The sequence below is a fragment of the Vigna umbellata genome, chromosome 1 (assembly GCF_029865625.1).
Source record: "Vigna umbellata cultivar VRB3 chromosome 1, Vumbellata_1.0, whole genome shotgun sequence".
In the NCBI taxonomy this organism is placed as follows: Eukaryota; Viridiplantae; Streptophyta; class Magnoliopsida; order Fabales; family Fabaceae; genus Vigna; species Vigna umbellata.
The window spans coordinates 46,059,129-46,076,086 of NC_142165.1; the positions used below are offsets into that span (position 1 = coordinate 46,059,129).

General features: G+C 32.0%; 3 protein-coding genes and 2 non-coding genes across 6 annotated transcripts; 4 read left to right on the forward strand and 1 right to left on the reverse strand.

Annotated features, from left to right (window-relative positions):
• The first annotated feature begins 4,440 nt into the window (after positions 1-4,440).
• LOC124826301 (shikimate kinase 1, chloroplastic) lies at positions 4,441-9,899 on the forward strand. Its single transcript, XM_047299095.2, has 10 exons — positions 4,441-4,788; positions 5,840-5,898; positions 6,054-6,108; positions 6,189-6,261; positions 6,693-6,780; positions 8,611-8,693; positions 8,795-8,924; positions 9,089-9,167; positions 9,325-9,389; positions 9,515-9,899. Exons 1-10 carry the CDS (start codon positions 4,584-4,586, stop codon positions 9,572-9,574), a joined length of 897 nt encoding a protein of 298 aa, XP_047155051.1. The 5' UTR covers positions 4,441-4,583; the 3' UTR covers positions 9,575-9,899.
• Positions 9,900-10,723: 824 nt separating this feature from the next.
• TRNAL-AAG (transfer RNA leucine (anticodon AAG)) lies at positions 10,724-10,804 on the forward strand. Its single transcript has one exon. It is a non-coding gene; the product is annotated as a tRNA-Leu (tRNA).
• A 65-nt stretch (positions 10,805-10,869) lies between these two features.
• Positions 10,870-13,901, forward strand: LOC124826300 (uncharacterized). 2 transcript variants are annotated; one of them, XM_047299094.2, is made up of 10 exons: positions 10,870-11,074; positions 11,241-11,336; positions 11,501-11,575; positions 11,777-11,845; positions 12,676-12,752; positions 12,850-12,938; positions 13,027-13,156; positions 13,252-13,342; positions 13,419-13,484; positions 13,584-13,901. In XM_047299094.2, the coding sequence occupies exons 1-10, from the start codon at positions 10,913-10,915 to the stop codon at positions 13,701-13,703; spliced, it is 975 nt and encodes a 324-aa protein (XP_047155050.1). In that variant the 5' UTR covers positions 10,870-10,912; the 3' UTR covers positions 13,704-13,901. The 2 variants fall into 2 exon arrangements, with proteins under 2 accessions (XP_047155050.1, XP_087959496.1); XM_088103370.1 differs by lacking the exon at positions 11,777-11,845.
• SEP2 (stress enhanced protein 2) lies at positions 13,864-15,096 on the reverse strand. Its single transcript, XM_047299097.2, has 2 exons — positions 14,649-15,096; positions 13,864-14,413 (listed from the first exon to the last, which is right to left on the reverse strand). Exons 1-2 carry the CDS (start codon positions 14,970-14,972, stop codon positions 14,144-14,146), a joined length of 594 nt encoding a protein of 197 aa, XP_047155053.1. The 5' UTR covers positions 14,973-15,096; the 3' UTR covers positions 13,864-14,143.
• On the forward strand, positions 14,489-14,569 carry TRNAL-AAG (transfer RNA leucine (anticodon AAG)). The gene has a single exon. It is a non-coding gene; the product is annotated as a tRNA-Leu (tRNA).
• Positions 15,097-16,958: the final 1,862 nt, after the last annotated feature.

Consider the following 16,958-nt stretch of genomic DNA (forward strand, 5'->3'; position numbering starts at 1 on the left):
ATAATTTAAGGAGTAGTAAAAAAATAGTAAATATATTTTTTTAGAAGATGCTATTTGATTATTTTATTATTAAAAGGTTGAATTATATATAATTTTATAATAATTAATTTTTCTTTTATAAAAATCTATAATATTCTCTAAAACTATTTTTAAGATTCTTTTATTTTCTCTTTAAGTTTCTGACTCAAACGTTCATTTGTTTAACGATCAGGAATCACTGGTAGAATCACGTCAAAAAATTATACATATCTCCATTATCTATTTGAAAAGAGAGTAAGTTTACTTATACTCTATAAGGTCTATGCATGTACTTCAAATTAATTCAAAATCAATATTTGATTAATTGTGATCATGATCAATTCTTTATATGATGTTTGTGTATTAGTTAGGCTATTTGGTGATTTCTAGAGTTGCTCAACTCTGAGTCAAAAGTGTTTTTAGCATGAGTTGGGGAAGCTAATTTATATTTAAACATTTTTGTTATATGATGAGACTGAATTATGTGATTGTATATAGGGTGGTTTATTGTGTTGAAATTTAGTTTAAAATTGGTATTTTTATAGAAATAATTGTATTGATTTTAGTAGGTACTCATAACTTCATTTTTGGATAGATGTTGATTTAGACTGATTATGTGACTTGACTATATTTATTTAAAGCATTGACAAAATTATAATTAGGAATGTCAACACGACGGGACGGACACGAATAATAGCTCTTTGCAACCATTCCTGTTGGTTAACTATTAATCTCGTACATGTTCTCATATTCGTGTGGATATTTGTTATGTAGGTATATTCATATATTTTTTTAATATTTACATGAACCTACAAATATTTAGAAAAAAAATCTAAAACTATTTAACAAATATTTTAACCATAAAAATTTATATAAAAATTTTTGTAAAAAAATATATAAAAAATGTATAAAGTTATAAAAAATTGTATAGTTATGAAAATCTAAAACAAATTTATATAAAGTTTATAAAATATTTATATATAAAACTAAATTTTAAATATTCAATCAAAATTAACATCTAAATAAATTTAAATAAAATACAATACATCATTGTCATAATTCTATAAACTATGTAACCTATTTCTTTATATATATATATATATATATATATATATATATATATATATATATATATATATATATATATTGGTAAATTAGAGATTAATGGGTACGAGTATCCATAGGTATGGATCCGTACTCACCTTGTTAGCATGCGAGTATAAAAAATACTCGTACCCGTTATTCGTGGGTATCTATTTATAATATGCATTTCTTATCTGCTGCAGATTTTATCCACAAATATTTGCGTATACAATATTTTTTGACATCTCTAATTAGAATGTTCATGTTTTTATTTGAAAATTTAGCAGAATGTTAAGATATATTGATTAGGAAAACAATTTATTAGACCCTATGCATACTTAGTGGCAAATGTGTGGCTCGATAAGTAAGAATATGCATAAATTGCATTCCAAAGAGCTCCAACATTTTTACTCGCTGGGTGAGCTAGCCAATAGTGATGTCTAAAAGTTGGTTCGTTGGGGAAGAAATTTTTTAGCATGAGGTGTATGCTTGACTCATTAGGTGAAAGGATGTTCATTAGGCGAATTTTAAGAAATTTAGTTCCAATACATTCTTACTAAGCGTTCGTTTAGTGAGAATTTTTACGTGAAAACAAACATCATTACTGATATGTTTTCACTAGTGAGTGATGTAGTTGTTGGGCGAGTGTCCCTCTAGTGGGATTTGCTGAGTGAGAATACTTTCCTGAACTCATAAGTATAGTTTAAATTCTTATATTGTCTTGTATGATTAGTATGAATTATGTGAACTGTGAATGTAGTGATTCTCATGGTAGAAATATCAATGCATGATAGTGTGTGAAGTGTATCGATGACATAGACTGAAATGAGATTAACTTGATTTTGCTAATACGGAACTCATATATAGAGGAAGATACCCAATTATGAGAGTCGTAAGAGATTCTTATTTGAAGTTTCGATAAGAGATCATACTCGTAGATATAGATTTTATTCTGTCATATTTTTTGAATCAGGATGTGACCTGAACATGATATAGCTATAGTTTTGAGAGGTGAGAGTGAATGAGTAATGATAGGTGTAGGGTCTCAAATTTTACTCAATACACTCATCCTAAAAAGGTTAAGTCAAATTTCTAGTTGTGTATGAAAGAGACATTAGTGCCTTTGTATGTATAATATATTTTTTAAACATTTGATGATCTAAGTATAATTATTTAAGTATGAGTTTTGAAAGAATGTATGATTCTTATTATTTGTATTTCAATTTTGAAGTAGTATAATTTAGATTTTCTCTCAGTTACCTATGTATTGTTGGTTATAACTATGATATTATTCTATAATGACTCTATGTTTTATGAAAGTAGAGAATAATATAAAAATTGATGTTTAAAATTACATTGAATTGGATGTATGTGTAAAATTGATGTTTAGTGTTTATATATATATATATATATATATATATATATATATATATATATATATATATATATATTATAGAATTTAAAAAAAAATCATTTCACATAGAACTAAATAATTTTTTTTATTGTAAACTATATACACGTATGTATGTATATATGTTTAAAAACGTATACATGTAAATCAACCGTTGATATGATTTAAAGAATAACTTGACGCTTTATCCTTCATGAACGCGAATAAAAAATTTAAAACAAAAATTATAAAAAGGAGTATTAAACACCATGGGATAGTATTGAGCAATAAAAAAAATCATTTAAAACATAAAGTTTTTATTATTTATTTGTTTGAAAGAAACGAATTGAAGTCTGCAACACAAGACACGAGATTCTATTTAGTACTCGCTCCCATCTACCAACTACTCAGACATGTTAGGTGAACACGCACCACTCTTTGCCATCACATCACATTTCCATTATTTTATTTTATTTTTCATAACAATAGATAATAATAAAAACAATAAAATATATATTTTTCAACACAACCATTTTTAAACAATAATTTAAACAACGTTTGTATAAAGTTTTGCAGAACGTGTTCTAATAATAAATTATAATTTCTTAATTAAAAACGTTTTTAGACTTAAGCCAGATAATATTTAGCTTAAAAATGCTTTTATAACAAGCAACAACATTTATTCAAACGAGAATTTTCCTGTCATTATTATCATCATTTTATTTGACAACTACCACTCTTTTCATTAGTTTCAATCTCTAAACTGTATTTGAAATTTTTCTTATAAATAAGTAAAAAAGATTAGTTGCTATAATTGTATCAATTATATATTTTTAATCCTATACTAAAAACTTGTCCCTCTTAGTTGGTATAGTACTGTTTTAATGTTCTTAGTTTATTTTTTAATTTCTTAACTCTTGATATTTAAATTTACGAATACTATTATAGTTTAAATATATTATTAAAAGTAAAAGAATATATTATTTTTAAATACAAAAACTACAAAACAAAGTAAGTATGTTAAACAATTATTACCAATAATAATATAATTAAAGAAAATAAAAAAATGTAAATTCATAATAATACCTAACATTCCTTTATTTGGAAACTAGTATTACTAATAAATAATTAAATCAAATAGAAAAAAAGGCGAAATGTATTTTGTCATATGTGACTCTGAAAAAGACACGTGTGTATATTGCTGCACCAAACCAAACACGAATCCACCTACCCATCCATCGTTATTGAAAAGGGAAAAATTGTTTAATTAATGTGTTCGAACTTTTTATATCACTTACATTAAAAATAAATAAAATCCTTGTAAATTCAATTTATAATTAAATAAATAACGGTCAAGTAAATCAGAAGACAATATGAAATTAAAAAAAAAAAAAACTCAATCACAAAATAGTTAAGATAAAATAAAAAGAGAAGAAAACACTTGACGGTCGTACTAATACCATTTTCTAACGAAGAAGTTTTCTGACTCATTCAACCAAAATACACATAATAAAGCTTTGTAATTATGAATAAATTATATATATACACATTAAGATTATGATTATTTATCCATCCACATTATATGTATGTTAACTATATAATAATTGTTATCTTTAAATTCGTATTATATCTGACTTTATGTTTAATTGATGTTTAAATCTTGAATTTCACTAATGAAGAGCGAGAAAATAGTTCTTTAAACAATAAAATAATTCTATAATCATTGATTAAAAAATATGATAAACTTATTGATTTAAAGAGAATGTGAGGGTATTATGCAAAAAGAAAAAGAATGTGAAATAAAAGCATTTCAGTCCACAATAATCCATTTTCCCACGCTGACTCACGTCATTCCATTTTATTATAATTATAAATTAATATTACACTTATTATAATTATAAATTAATATTACACTTATTATAATTATAAATTAATATTACACTCAGCCTCCATTCCAATTAGACTCTATTGTTCCATTTTCTCTCTCTCTTTCTCTGCACCTTCTTCTTCTCCTTCACTTCCTCTGGATTTTGGTTCCGTCGTTTCGGTTATCTTGCATCGTAATCGAGGGGAAAACTGTGTCGTTTCAGCAATGGACGTGAAAGCTGCACGTGGGTTACAACTTTCAGCGGTTGTTCAGCATGAAAAGATTGGGAGAAGACCCAGAGCTGGTCGTTTGGGTATGTCTCCAGAACCGCAGAGGATTCGGCTTTTTGTTTCCACCAGGTTGTCTTCAACCGTGACACGCCGCAGAACAACCTCTCTGGAGGTTTCTTCTTCTTACGACAACGTTTCAGGTTGCCTATTAAACCGATCACCTCTTCATGATTTTTCCTTTTTAATTCTATTGGATTGCGCTATTGCTGCATTCCACTCGCTTTTGTTCTTGAATTGAAGGGTTGTTTCTCTCTCTCTTAAAAAATTGCTGAAAGGAATGTTGAAAAGAAGGATTAGTAATTGCGTAAAGAAGCTACAACGAAGAAATGAACCGTACTTGTAAATTGTTAATGGATTGGAAACAACGATCTGTTCTTGTGCGGAATATTCTGAATCTGCCTCCGGAGTACATTCCCATCAGTTTTTGAGTTTAATTTGATTTTGAGGGGGGATGGTGAGAGAGATATCGTGATAAATAATTTATGTGAAATTTTCGTCTTTCACCTTGCTGAATATTGTGTGGCATCCATGTAATTTGCCTTCACCTGGTGGGATATGCTTTTTTTTTTTGTTATTGTTTGAGAAAAGTGCTGACACTATCAACTTATTAGAAAAATTTTAGAGACGATTTTAAAATAACTACTACAGAAGTGATTTTTAATTTTATGTCAGTCTATGATTATGCAATAGCGCAAACGACTTTTAGATCGAAAGTACGTTCTGATTAAATTCTAGAGGTTCTGTGCATCCATTCTTTTTCTTGTTCCAATTATGTACATAAACATAGATTAAGGTTTTGTTTTTTGTTTTTCCAGCAATATCTATATTGAAAAAAGTTATGTGATTATGAAAAGATAATACTAGCATTCCCAGGTCCAGTTTTGAGCTAGCTTTTATTATCTACTTATTGAATTACATTTCCGTTTCTATTGTTTGGTTGAATAAAGTATTAAATCACATCTTCTTAGATGCAGAGGGTGTTTGGATACAAAGCTAGAAGGGCTTTTGAGAGTTTCTCTACTGCAAATAACTCAATGTTTCCAATGGAGAATATCTTAAAATCACTTCTAGCTTGTATCCAGATAGAGGTAGTATATAATATGCCTACATTGGATCTTGTTTGTTTCTGAATAAAACAAGTGCTATTTGTTTTAATTATTTACATCTTATGTCGTCATGTTGTTCTCTTAGCTTCAATATTGGAATCTGGACATGTTCGTTCTCCTCTTGACGAAGAATTGATTCTAAAGGTAAAAGCATAATGCATTGACGCTGTTTATCATGTTTAGTTCATTGAGAAAATTCAGTCTGGTTAATAGCTAGGAAAAACATCATAAATTAGTATTAAGTCAATTTGTTGCATCTTTGAGTATCTATTTGCTGACTCGAATCAATAAAATTGCAGAACAGATCGCAAGAGATCCAACCATATTTAAATGGACGCTGTATATATCTTGTTGGTTAGTGTCTTTCTTCACTTCTTGTGCTTTACATGGTGTGTTTATTTTGTCATTAAACTTGCTTTGAATTTGACAAGCAGGAATGATGGGCTCTGGGAAAACCACTGTGGGAAAGATAATGTCGCAAGTACTTGGTTATTCATTTTGTGACAGGTTAGTGTGTTAATTCTTCATCTTTTCTCCGTGGAGAGAAAATGCGTTTAATAACAAGTAAATCTTGTGTAATTGAATATCAATGGGCCAATAGAGTTCAGGAAGAATGATCTTTTGTATGTATAGCAGCTCTGTTATTTTTATTTCATTATATTTCAGTATACGAGCTTCAATATTCAATTAATATCTGAGGCAACTTAGAACATGTAAAAGATGTATATACGTTTGATTGAATTCAATAGATGAAAACAGGGTGGGTCATGGTTGAGCTGGGGAGTATGGTTTACTCTGGTGTACAATGTTTCTGTTCAGATCCTTATACTGCAATGTACATGTTCTTTCACAATACATTTACTCTGTTTCATGACCACATCAGAGGTCTTGCCAAATATTTTCTCTATTTCTTGTGCTTATGGGTTTTTAATTTGTAGCGATACACTGGTGGAGGAGGAGGTTGGAGGAAACTCTGTAGCTGATATTTTCAAGCACCATGGTGAGCCTTTCTTTCGTAATAAGGAGGTCAGTTTGAAAACACCACTTTTCACTTGTCATTCTTCAGTGTCCAGACTTCAGAGAGTTTGTTAGTTGTTTTAACTTTTAGATTTTCCTATTTCTTTAATCTCATCGAGAATCTTCATGATCTCGTATCTTCATATTATAAGCTTGCGGTGGTGTTTAACTGTTTTAATTGGGTAATAGAAAATAGGCTTACATATGTTTTTAGTCCTTGAACAATAAAAATATGGCTTTTCATTTTGTTCCCTATTCTTTTTCTTTTTTAATTCTTACATTTAGCAATGTGTTTGTAGTCCTTCATTAGAGACTAAAAGCACTTAATTTTAATCCAATAGATATCAGATCTTGTGGAAGGGTTAGTCATTCGCAAAGCAGAGAATCACTGTTCAAGTCCCTACTAAAAGAAGGGGCCCACATTTAGTATATGACCATCTTGAAAAAAATCCTAGTTGAACAGGGATTCTCATGATCGCCTTTATATTGAAGTAATTATTATCAAGGTTTTCGATGGTGAGATAGCTCACTTATTGTTGCATGCCACTTCTGTGCGCCACTAGTGAGCTATACCCTGTTCTACTTTAACCTGTCCCGGGACAACTCTGCTGCCTTATTCTGAAAATATGGAAGTGTTCTGATTTTGTATAGCTTTCTCCCCTCCTTCCAGTAGCTTTCTTCTCTATTTTCCACCTTTTTCCCATTTGCCTTTTCTATCCTGTTAAGCTATTCTAGGAACATTGTCCAGTGATATGTAACAGCTGGTCTCAGCCTCCAGTTGAGTCAATTTTCGTCTGAGTAAATCTCCACCTGTCACCTCAAACAAAACTCCACCATCCCCCATCTGTGATTTGTAGTTTGGTCATGTGTTTGGTTTATTTCATCTTGCACTTCAGTTGATTGGATGTGTTTTTAGTTCACGATGAACTTGGATATGTTCCAAGGGCTTGCTGTGTTGTCTTTCCAGCAATTCTCACTTCTCCATCTCCTGCAGCTCCGTGTTGCCATTTCAACTATGCTTAGTGGAATATTTTTCTTTCACTTAAGGAAAAAAAAATTGTAACAAGCTTAAAGCTTAGAAAGCATTAGCACGAGGAGCAGATTTGAATTATGTGTTGCTCACGTAGTCCATGTTAAAATGCATTTAGTATTAGTAGACATTAACGTTTAGGAAATTGCACTCGCTTAGTCTTGGGTGTTTGGTATATATAAGAATAGTTTCTAGTTTTATGGCAATCAGAAGTTGGGTTGGGAATGTTTGTTTCGTATGTTTGATTTGTTTTAAAAAAGTAGCCTTTTCTGGAAACCGTGTTTCCTGGGCATGCTTTTTGGCTAAGTCCCCCACAAAATCGTTTTCATGGGAGGTGGGTGGAATAACTTTCCTTAGCTAAAAGTTGTTTTACTATGGTAAAAATTCCTTGTTCATATTAAATCATTTAATGTGGTATATAATTAAGGTTTCTGGTAAAAATATCATCTTACTCTTTAATCCCGAAAAACCCGCATAAATATTTCCAAGAATATTTGTGACGAAGTAAATATATTTTAGTTATTCTTAGGAATCACGATTCTTAGGAATCACGATTCTGAGTATGATAAAGCTTCTGTTGTACGTACCACAGAATGTCCATAGATGGATGTTTTGACTTTTGCATAATCGAAGTACTAAACAAGAAAGCTTTTTTGTCCAGATCTTTCTCTCTACAATGTCCTGTCTATAGTTCTCTCTTCCACCCTCTCTAAATTCCATGGACACTTTGCTATCATGAATTGTTCTAGATTATTATCGAGGTCCTGTTATTTCATTTGCCGTTTCCTTTCCTTGCTTTACCATTTCAGACTGAGGTATTGCGGAAGCTTTCCCTGATGCGTCAACTTGTTATTTCTACTGGTGGAGGTGCTGTTATAAGGCCCATTAATTGGTATAAGAATTAACTCACTACTGAGAAAAGTTTAAACTTTACTCTTTCCAATTAAATCTTTTCTCATGTATATATGGACTTGCATGTGAATGGCTTTCCAGGAAATATATGCACAAGGGGGTTAGTGTTTGGTTGGACGTACCAGTGGAAGCCTTGGCACGGAGAATTGCCGCTGTAGGAACTAATTCTCGCCCCCTTCTACACTATGAAGCAGGGGATCCTTATTCACGGGTAGTTATTAATGTTCCATAGTATGACTTTATTTTATTTTTTTCGAAACACAGCATATTAATTTAGGTATTAAAGCTTGCAAGCTGGACCAACTTTTCATCGTAGGAATTTGTATTAAATTTTTTTGCCTCCAAATAATTTTTCCCTTTGGAATTCAAATGCAGGCCTTTATGCGATTGTCTGCTATTTTTGAAGAGAGAGGCGAATCTTACGCCAACGCCAATGCCAGGGTCTCGTTAAAAAGTTTGTCACTTAATCTTTCTCGAATGTTTTGAAATACTAAATGTGGAATTTTCCACAATATCTGGGAAAGAATAAACATGCTTTGTATTTATTGTTTTGTGTATGCTTCTTAGATGATAACATTTAACAGCAATATTTGATGTTCTGTTTGTACCAGGTATAGCAATAAAACTCGGAAAAAGAGATGTGTCGGAATTGTCTCCAACTGATATTGCAATTGAGGTCTCGAGCAATTTCTATCTGTATTTTCTTGGCTCCAGGCAAACTGAAAAATTCCTGGGAGCTATAGTTAAATCTGAATTTTGCATTTTAATGCTTATCTACTGTTATCCGTTTGTATCTTGCAGGCACTGGATCAAATTGACAACTTTTTGAAGGGTGAAGGTGACAGTTATGCAGAATGCTAATGCCAGCTTTGCTCACAAACTTCATTCGATTGTTCATATTTTTGTTCTATGCAATTTACGATTGCAATTAAGGTCAAGTCGTTGACCTTAATCTACATGTTGTGCAGTATCTCTTTGGTAAAAAAAGAAGTAATACATCATGGCACTTGTTTAAGCGTAATTTGTGTCAGCAAGTTAGCATGATATGATTGTCAATAGCAACGGTATTTAATTTATGTTTCCTTTATTGTTGATGTATATGTATATATTTACTGGAAAACAAAGTACTGTAATGCGAGTTGAGTTGATCAATATATGTATGTCCTCCTCGAACGAGGTTTTTGTACGTAGTAAAGCTGCACTCACATACTTTTATCTTACATACATCTCCCATGCGAGCATTTGGCGTTGTCGTGTTTTATGGTTGTTCTTGTGCGAAAGAAATCTAAAACACTCGCCAGTTATCTTTCAATTCTAAAAAATGTATTTCTTATTCTTGCGGTCATTGCACGCTCGAAATTGTAAGCAGCTATATTTAACTTAAGTATTAAATTGCATCAGATGAATAATTTGTGCTGTTATTTAAAATCATTACGTTAATATCGTGTTAAAAAGAAGTTTAGAATATCTCCTGTCGAAATAAAATTCCATAATTTCCAAGATCAAACCTCGGTTATGTGGTTCTGATCCTAATTTGGGTAATCATATAGGCGGCTGGTCGATATTTCTTTTATTTTAGGAGTAAGCAAAGTTAAGAATCTTCAGACATTAAAGACACATGATACACACTTAACACTCTTTTAATTGTGTGATGTAGAGGTATAAACTGAGTACAAATTGAGTTCCTAGTATGCTGCAAAATCAAATATATGCTTATCTTACCTTATCATTCATGAGATACAACATTCTACCGGCATCATTTGACCGGCCTCTTAGGGTAATAAGGTTTTATTCAAAGTAGGTTATTAGAATCCTTTGATATTTAACTGAAACTCGATAATACTAATGATAATGTATTATCTCTTCATTTGGACATATATCCTGTACAGACACAATTATGCTGTAAAATAAGATCTTGATCGAATGCCAGGGTATCTCTTTATATGGAAATCTTGAAATGCACATATTTAATAGTTTATCTATAAAGATTATTGCATTACAGACATCAAAGTTGAGATGGCCGAGTTGGTCTAAGGCGCCAGATTAAGGTTCTGGTCCGAAAGGGCGTGGGTTCAAATCCCACTCTCAACATAAAATGTATATTTTTTTTGTTTTATTTGTTATTTGGTCCTACCAACTAACTTATCTGCAGCAAACTACACCCTCCAATAAGCAAACAGAGTAGATAGCAAAGGGATAATGTGGGAGACAACCATGGCTTACTCACCCCTTCTTCCCAAACCCTATTATTACCATTATCAACATCGAAGATGTTTCAAGATCAACCTTCCAAAATGGACAAGAGCTTCCTCTGCTGCCCCTGGGGTCGACCTCAACACACTCCAATCTGCCATTTCCAAGGTCTTTGTTTACCACCAAATATCTATAATGATTTTCACTCCAAAGGGTAACAACTACCAAAATAGCTATGTTTGTTAATTGCTAGATACCAGCTGAACAATGTTGTAGAACACTGCAATAAAATATTATTCATATCTCCCTAAGAGATGTGTGCTTGTTTGTGCAGAAAGACAGTGATTCTGTTAAAGAGGCACTGAATCAGCTAGGTGAAGTTGGTTGGGCAAAGAAATGGAGTTCTCAGCCATATGTTTCACGTCGTACGGTCAGTCTCCAATTACAAACATGGCAAAGTGACAACTAAACATTAAGCTCTCACCAACCATTCTGGACATAGCCATAGCACCCATAAGTGCTTCCAGTGCTCATTCATATGTAAGCTAATTCATCCCTCATACAACTTTTCACCCTTCAATTTTTGTGTACCAGACATCACTGCGAGAGCTGACAAGCCTAGGAATAAAAAACGCAGAGAACCTTGCAATTCCTAGTGTTAGAAACGATGTGAGTTTTCAGAGTACCTTTATTTTTTAGTATCAAATGCAACGAGCAGTGTTTTTTTTAATCTGTAATATGCAAATATCTCATACTTGAAAATGTGGAAACTGGTTGTTTCTGATCACAGACTTTCCATCTTGAAAACATGACATATGTTTGATGTCAGTTGTGGCATTCTTAAGCAAACAAAAATGTCTCATGATGCAGGCAGCTTTTCTTTTCACTGTGGTTGGAACAACAGGATTTTTTGCTGTTCTGGCTGGGCAGCTTCCCGGGGTATCAATAACACATTTCTGTTTTGCTCTGTATGTCTGTTTAATGATATTGTATAAAGCTTTAGCAACCAATGTGGAACATTAAGCAATTATTTACTTTCCTACGCACTGTAATTAATGTAAGACAATTTTAACCTAATCAGTAAGAGACTGATTAATACATTTTAAAATACTTAAACTACAAAATAATTATTGATAGGAATCACATTAATTACATTATCTATGTTAGTTCTATCTTACCATCAAACATTAAAATGAGAAATTAAAAATATACTAAAATAAACAGACTTTTTTTTAAAAAAAAAATAGACATTAAGAATATTTTAGTCTTAATAATCCTATATTTACAACAACAAAATTACTCATGTGCTAAATTAGCTTTCATTGTTAATAATAACTTTAAAATTCTCCTTTCATTATTCACTAATACAAATACCCAATGTGAGTAAATAAGGTAAGCAAATCTAAGATTATACAGAATTATAAAAATGTTTTACAAAAATATCAATTTCTTTTAAAATGTGATTTATAAGAAGAACAAAGAAAATGCATTCTACTTCATTAGTGATTCTTAAGACTCTATTAATGCTTTTTGGTGGTTTGCAAATAAAAATGGCTTATTGTTATAAGTTGACATACTCATGCATTTAGTTTTACGACCTTGTGTATTTAAGAAAAGCTTATGGTTGTGTTTGGTTGAGACGTGCGAATGGAAAATTTTTGGATGAAAATACTTTTTTCTGATAATTTTCATCTTATTACGTTCCTTTCACTCAACCACGTAATTTGAGTTTTGTTTCTATCTCTGATCATGTATGGTGAATCTTGTAGGACTGGGGTTTTTTTGTTCCATACTTGATTGGGAGTATTTCCTTAGTGGTTCTGGCTGTGGGTAGCATATCACCAGGGTAAGAAATAAATTAAGAATTGTGTTTACAAGTAGCAATGGCTACCCATCTTTAGTATTAATTTGCTTTACACTAATGCTGTAAGTTGCTAGTGTAGGCTTCTCCAAGCTGCTATTAGCAGCTTCTCATCGTTTTTTCCTGATTATCAAGAGAGGATTACCAGACATGAAGCAGCTCACTTTTTGAGTATTACCCTTCTCTTTTTTTGGCTGATATGAATGCACATAGCATGAGACTGTGACTTTGCTCTAACTCATATTCTGTTTCATTCTAGTTGCTTATCTCCTTGGCTTACCCATTTTGGACTATTCACTGGATATTGGGAAAGAACATGTCAATCTCATTGATGAGAGGCTTGAAAAGCTTATCTATAGCGGTCAGCTTGATTCTAAAGAGCTAGATAGGTACTTATTTAATTGCTCTTACACAATGTTTAAGAAAAAAAGTCAGTAACCGCTTGAAGAAATTGAGAGTTGTAATTTCCCTTTGTTCATATCAGATTAGCTGTTGTATCAATGGCTGGACTGGCAGCAGAAGGTTTAACATATGACAAGGTGGTTGGTCAATCTGCTGATCTTTTCACTCTACAGGTTAGAAATCTCTATTATTTTGTGACATGTGATATTATACTAATAATAGTACTGAGAAGAAATATTATCCTTGCAGAGATTTATTAACAGAACCAAGCCACCCCTCAGCAAAGATCAGCAACAAAATCTCACAAGATGGGCTGTATGTTTTCTATTAACATATATATTTGCAGTTTGTTCATTTTTAAGAATACATGTACCCAGAAATTGTGCATTTTATGCTAAAACTCATGTTTTGCAGGTTCTGTTTGCTGCTTCCCTCTTGAAAAACAACAAGGTGCTTCATGAAGCCTTGATGGAAGCAATGGCAAAGAAGGCAAACGTATTGGAGTGCATTCAGACAATTGAAAATGCAGCATAGTTCGACGTTATACGGTTTCTGAGCGGATACATCAGTCTATAGTGTAAACAAAATTCGTGAATTGCAAATTACAATTTTAAGCTGTTTCTTATTCATAATAATCGTGCATTCAACTTCCCATTTCTTTTTGACACACATCAGAGGTTTTGAATGATATATATACCCGATGCTAATAAAACCACATTTCATTTCATTGTCTATCTATGCTTAAGAAATACTAGTTTACATATTTCAGCATCATTTATTTCCAGTACTTACGCTATTCTTCTCTCTCTCTCTCTCTCTCTCTCTCTCTATATATATATATATATATATATATATATATATATATATATATATAATATAATAGTTCTAGATACTAGAATTACATGTTCCTCTAACTGTGTCTATGATTTGGAGACACATTAAATGTGTAAAATTGTAAGAATGAAAATATTTGATCAGGGTTGATCAGGCCAATCAGTAGGGTCCCCTTCATAGAAGAGACCATCGACGATTTGGTCAATGACGGAGTCGATGAATGCGTTGCAGCTGACAGAGAAGATTCGACCGACTCTGTTTCGGGCACTGGAGAACCATGCAAAGAGGGCTGCAGAAGTTACAGCACCCAAACACACCCCACCCGCTTCAGTTATTCCTTCAATGTCCATCTTTCTGAACACAGAGTTTCCTGTCACCACTTCCATTGCCACTGTTCCTGCAAACACCATCTGCACCAAACCCAACATATCATATTAACAAATAAGTTTAAAATTATTTATATGTTATTGAAATAATCATCATTAGTTGAGATGGCCGAGTTGGTCTAAGGCGCCAGATTAAGGTTCTGGTCCGAAAGGGCGTGGGTTCAAATCCCACTCTCAACAAAATTGAAAACAATTTTTTGTTTTTTTCAGATGCATGAAAAATTGAAAGATAAAAAGCTTGTGTGCTAAGTATATATACCATTGCCAGACGACCTGAGATGATCTCAAAATCTTGACTCTTCTTAGAGCTCTCGATGTAGTCAGAAAGCGCGGCGAAGAAGGGTGAGACGTCGTCGCCACCGTCCCTGGGAGTCTTGATGACACCAAATCGATCCGAACCGTACGATCTCAGAGTACACAACCGTGGCTGCAAGACGATGTTCGCGTTCGTGCCTTCTGCCTCCACCGCTTTCGGTTTGGGGATCGTCACCTGAACCGGACCGCCCGGTTCTCTTCCCCGAACCGCCGGTCTCGCTGGCCGCAGCTCACAGTGAGTCACACGCGTAGTAGCAGCAGATGCCATAGAAAGAGAGAGAGAGATTTTGCAGAGTTGAAGAATTGAATATGGGAAAGGAAGTAAAGTGCAGGAGAAAAATTTGAGGCTAGGAGCAAGAAATTTAGACGGTTACGTGTCGATTCACTGGTCTGGTTCGTTAACGTGGTTTTCAAATATGAGGACAAGACAAGAGCGTGGGGTCGTGGAAAGGAATGATTGGTTGCGGGATCAATTAGAATACGTAGCCGCCTGGAGAGTCAGAATTTCTGAGTGGGCCCTTTTTTTCTTTCATTCTCTGCATAATTTCACAAGCATAATTTTCTATTAAATCATAATAGAAACCCACTCTTTCCAACTTTAATCTATGGACTTTAAGCAAACACCTACCATGCAATTTTGCAATGATAAAAACCCATATACGAATTTATGACAGAGTTGTCACCCTTTCACAACCTAACTATTTTTATACAACCATTCTACAATTTATTTTATTAATTTTCTATTAAATCATAATTGAATATCTCAATTCAATATTTTAATATTAAGATATGGTTATTATTTGGTTGTTTAAAAAAAGTTTAATTGTGAGTATACTCTCGTTTATGATATTATTTAGTTAGATTAATGTGTAGTGTGAGGAGAGTGTGATGGGAAATGAAAGCACGTGAAATAGATGGCTTGGTTTTTACAGTTTTCACAAAATAATTAATCTGAAAAGTGTAAAAAGCTCAAAAGAGTCTTACATGTTCGAGTATATGGTGTCTTTTAAATTTATTGTATGTTAAAACAGCTTTAACCAATAATAAGATTTTCTTTTAATATATCTGTTAATACAATAACAATAAATATTCAATGTATTAACAATAAATAGTCAAATAATAAATAATATTATAATAAAAATAAATTTTTATCATTTTTTTCAAATAATAAAAATAACACTTCTACGATAACAACACATGATCAAAGTTAAAGTATTGTGTTTATGACGTCAATTCTTATAGTCTAATTTGTAAAAAAATAGAGTGATAAGTCATTGCAATATTATTTTCATTCTGAAGTAGAAAAATGAGAGTGATACGTCATTGTAATATTATTTATATTCTAAAGTTTATCTACGTGAACTTTATCTGCTTTCTTTGTCTTTAAGAGTATTTCAATGAGTTATTAGTCTTAGGTGTAGATTAAAAAAGTTGTATTCAGAGAGATAGTATTTACTTAGAGAAGTTGAAACTCGTAACCTAGAAGAGAGTTTTGTGTATTTATTTTGTAATCAATTTTAATTTATTAGTGTAACCTCTTAAATATAGCTTTTAAAAGAGGAATGGACATAGCTAATAAATTTGATGAAACTAGTATAAAACTTTCTTTTATGATTGATATGTTTGTTCTTAGGTATTTCAATTTATTAAGTGCCTAATATGTTATATTCAATCCCCATTTCTATAGTCATCTACACCAACAAGTGATATCAAAGTCTGCATCTACATGAATTCTTTACAACGATAAGAGGTTTGTTCCAGTAAACTCAATGGAAGGAAAAAGTCAAGAAGTAAATCATCTACCTCATGTTCAAAGGTGAGAAATACGATCTATATGAAAGTTGAAAATGCTTGCTTGCTTGGAAGTAATGAACATGCTTTTACTAGATATTGTGGAAAATGGAATCCCTTCTCTATTGGATAGCAAGCGGAACACACTCTTAGTTTTATTTTTGTCTCCTAATAAAACCTATTCATGTACAATAAAAATGTTCACTAGCTCTTATGGGGAAATTTTGTAAAGATCTTTAGACACTTGGAAACCAATGTCTTGGGCTCTTCGTCTTAGTGGTAGAGTGTGCAAGACTTTGTCATTTATGTCAAAGTTGCAAATAATAGTCTTAAAAGATAGTAATATGAATATAATTATCAACTTTTATGCTTAGTTCTTGTGTAACGATAATATACATATAAACACATATGAATATAACTATGAAATTTGCTTTGTATATCAATTTCATATGATATGAATGAA

Bases quoted from the DNA above. Each gene is read 5' to 3' on its own strand.
- SEP2 (XM_047299097.2), bottom strand. From the start codon at position 14,972: ATGGCATCTGCTGCTACTACGCGTGTGACTCACTGTGAGCTGCGGCCA. The intron at 14,414-14,648 runs GTATATATACTT...GGTTTGGTGCAG, and splicing joins TCTCAGGTCGTCTGGCAATG to ATGGTGTTTGCAGGAACAGT.
- LOC124826300 (XM_047299094.2), top strand. From the start codon at position 10,913: ATGTGGGAGACAACCATGGCTTACTCACCCCTTCTTCCCAAACCCTAT. The intron at 11,075-11,240 runs GTCTTTGTTTAC...TTGTTTGTGCAG, and splicing joins TCCAATCTGCCATTTCCAAG to AAAGACAGTGATTCTGTTAA. The intron at 11,337-11,500 runs GTCAGTCTCCAA...TTTGTGTACCAG, and splicing joins CATATGTTTCACGTCGTACG to ACATCACTGCGAGAGCTGAC.
- LOC124826301 (XM_047299095.2), top strand. From the start codon at position 4,584: ATGGACGTGAAAGCTGCACGTGGGTTACAACTTTCAGCGGTTGTTCAG. The intron at 6,262-6,692 runs GTTAGTGTGTTA...TTTAATTTGTAG, and splicing joins GGTTATTCATTTTGTGACAG to CGATACACTGGTGGAGGAGG. The intron at 9,168-9,324 runs GTTTGTCACTTA...TGTTTGTACCAG, and splicing joins TGCCAGGGTCTCGTTAAAAA to GTATAGCAATAAAACTCGGA.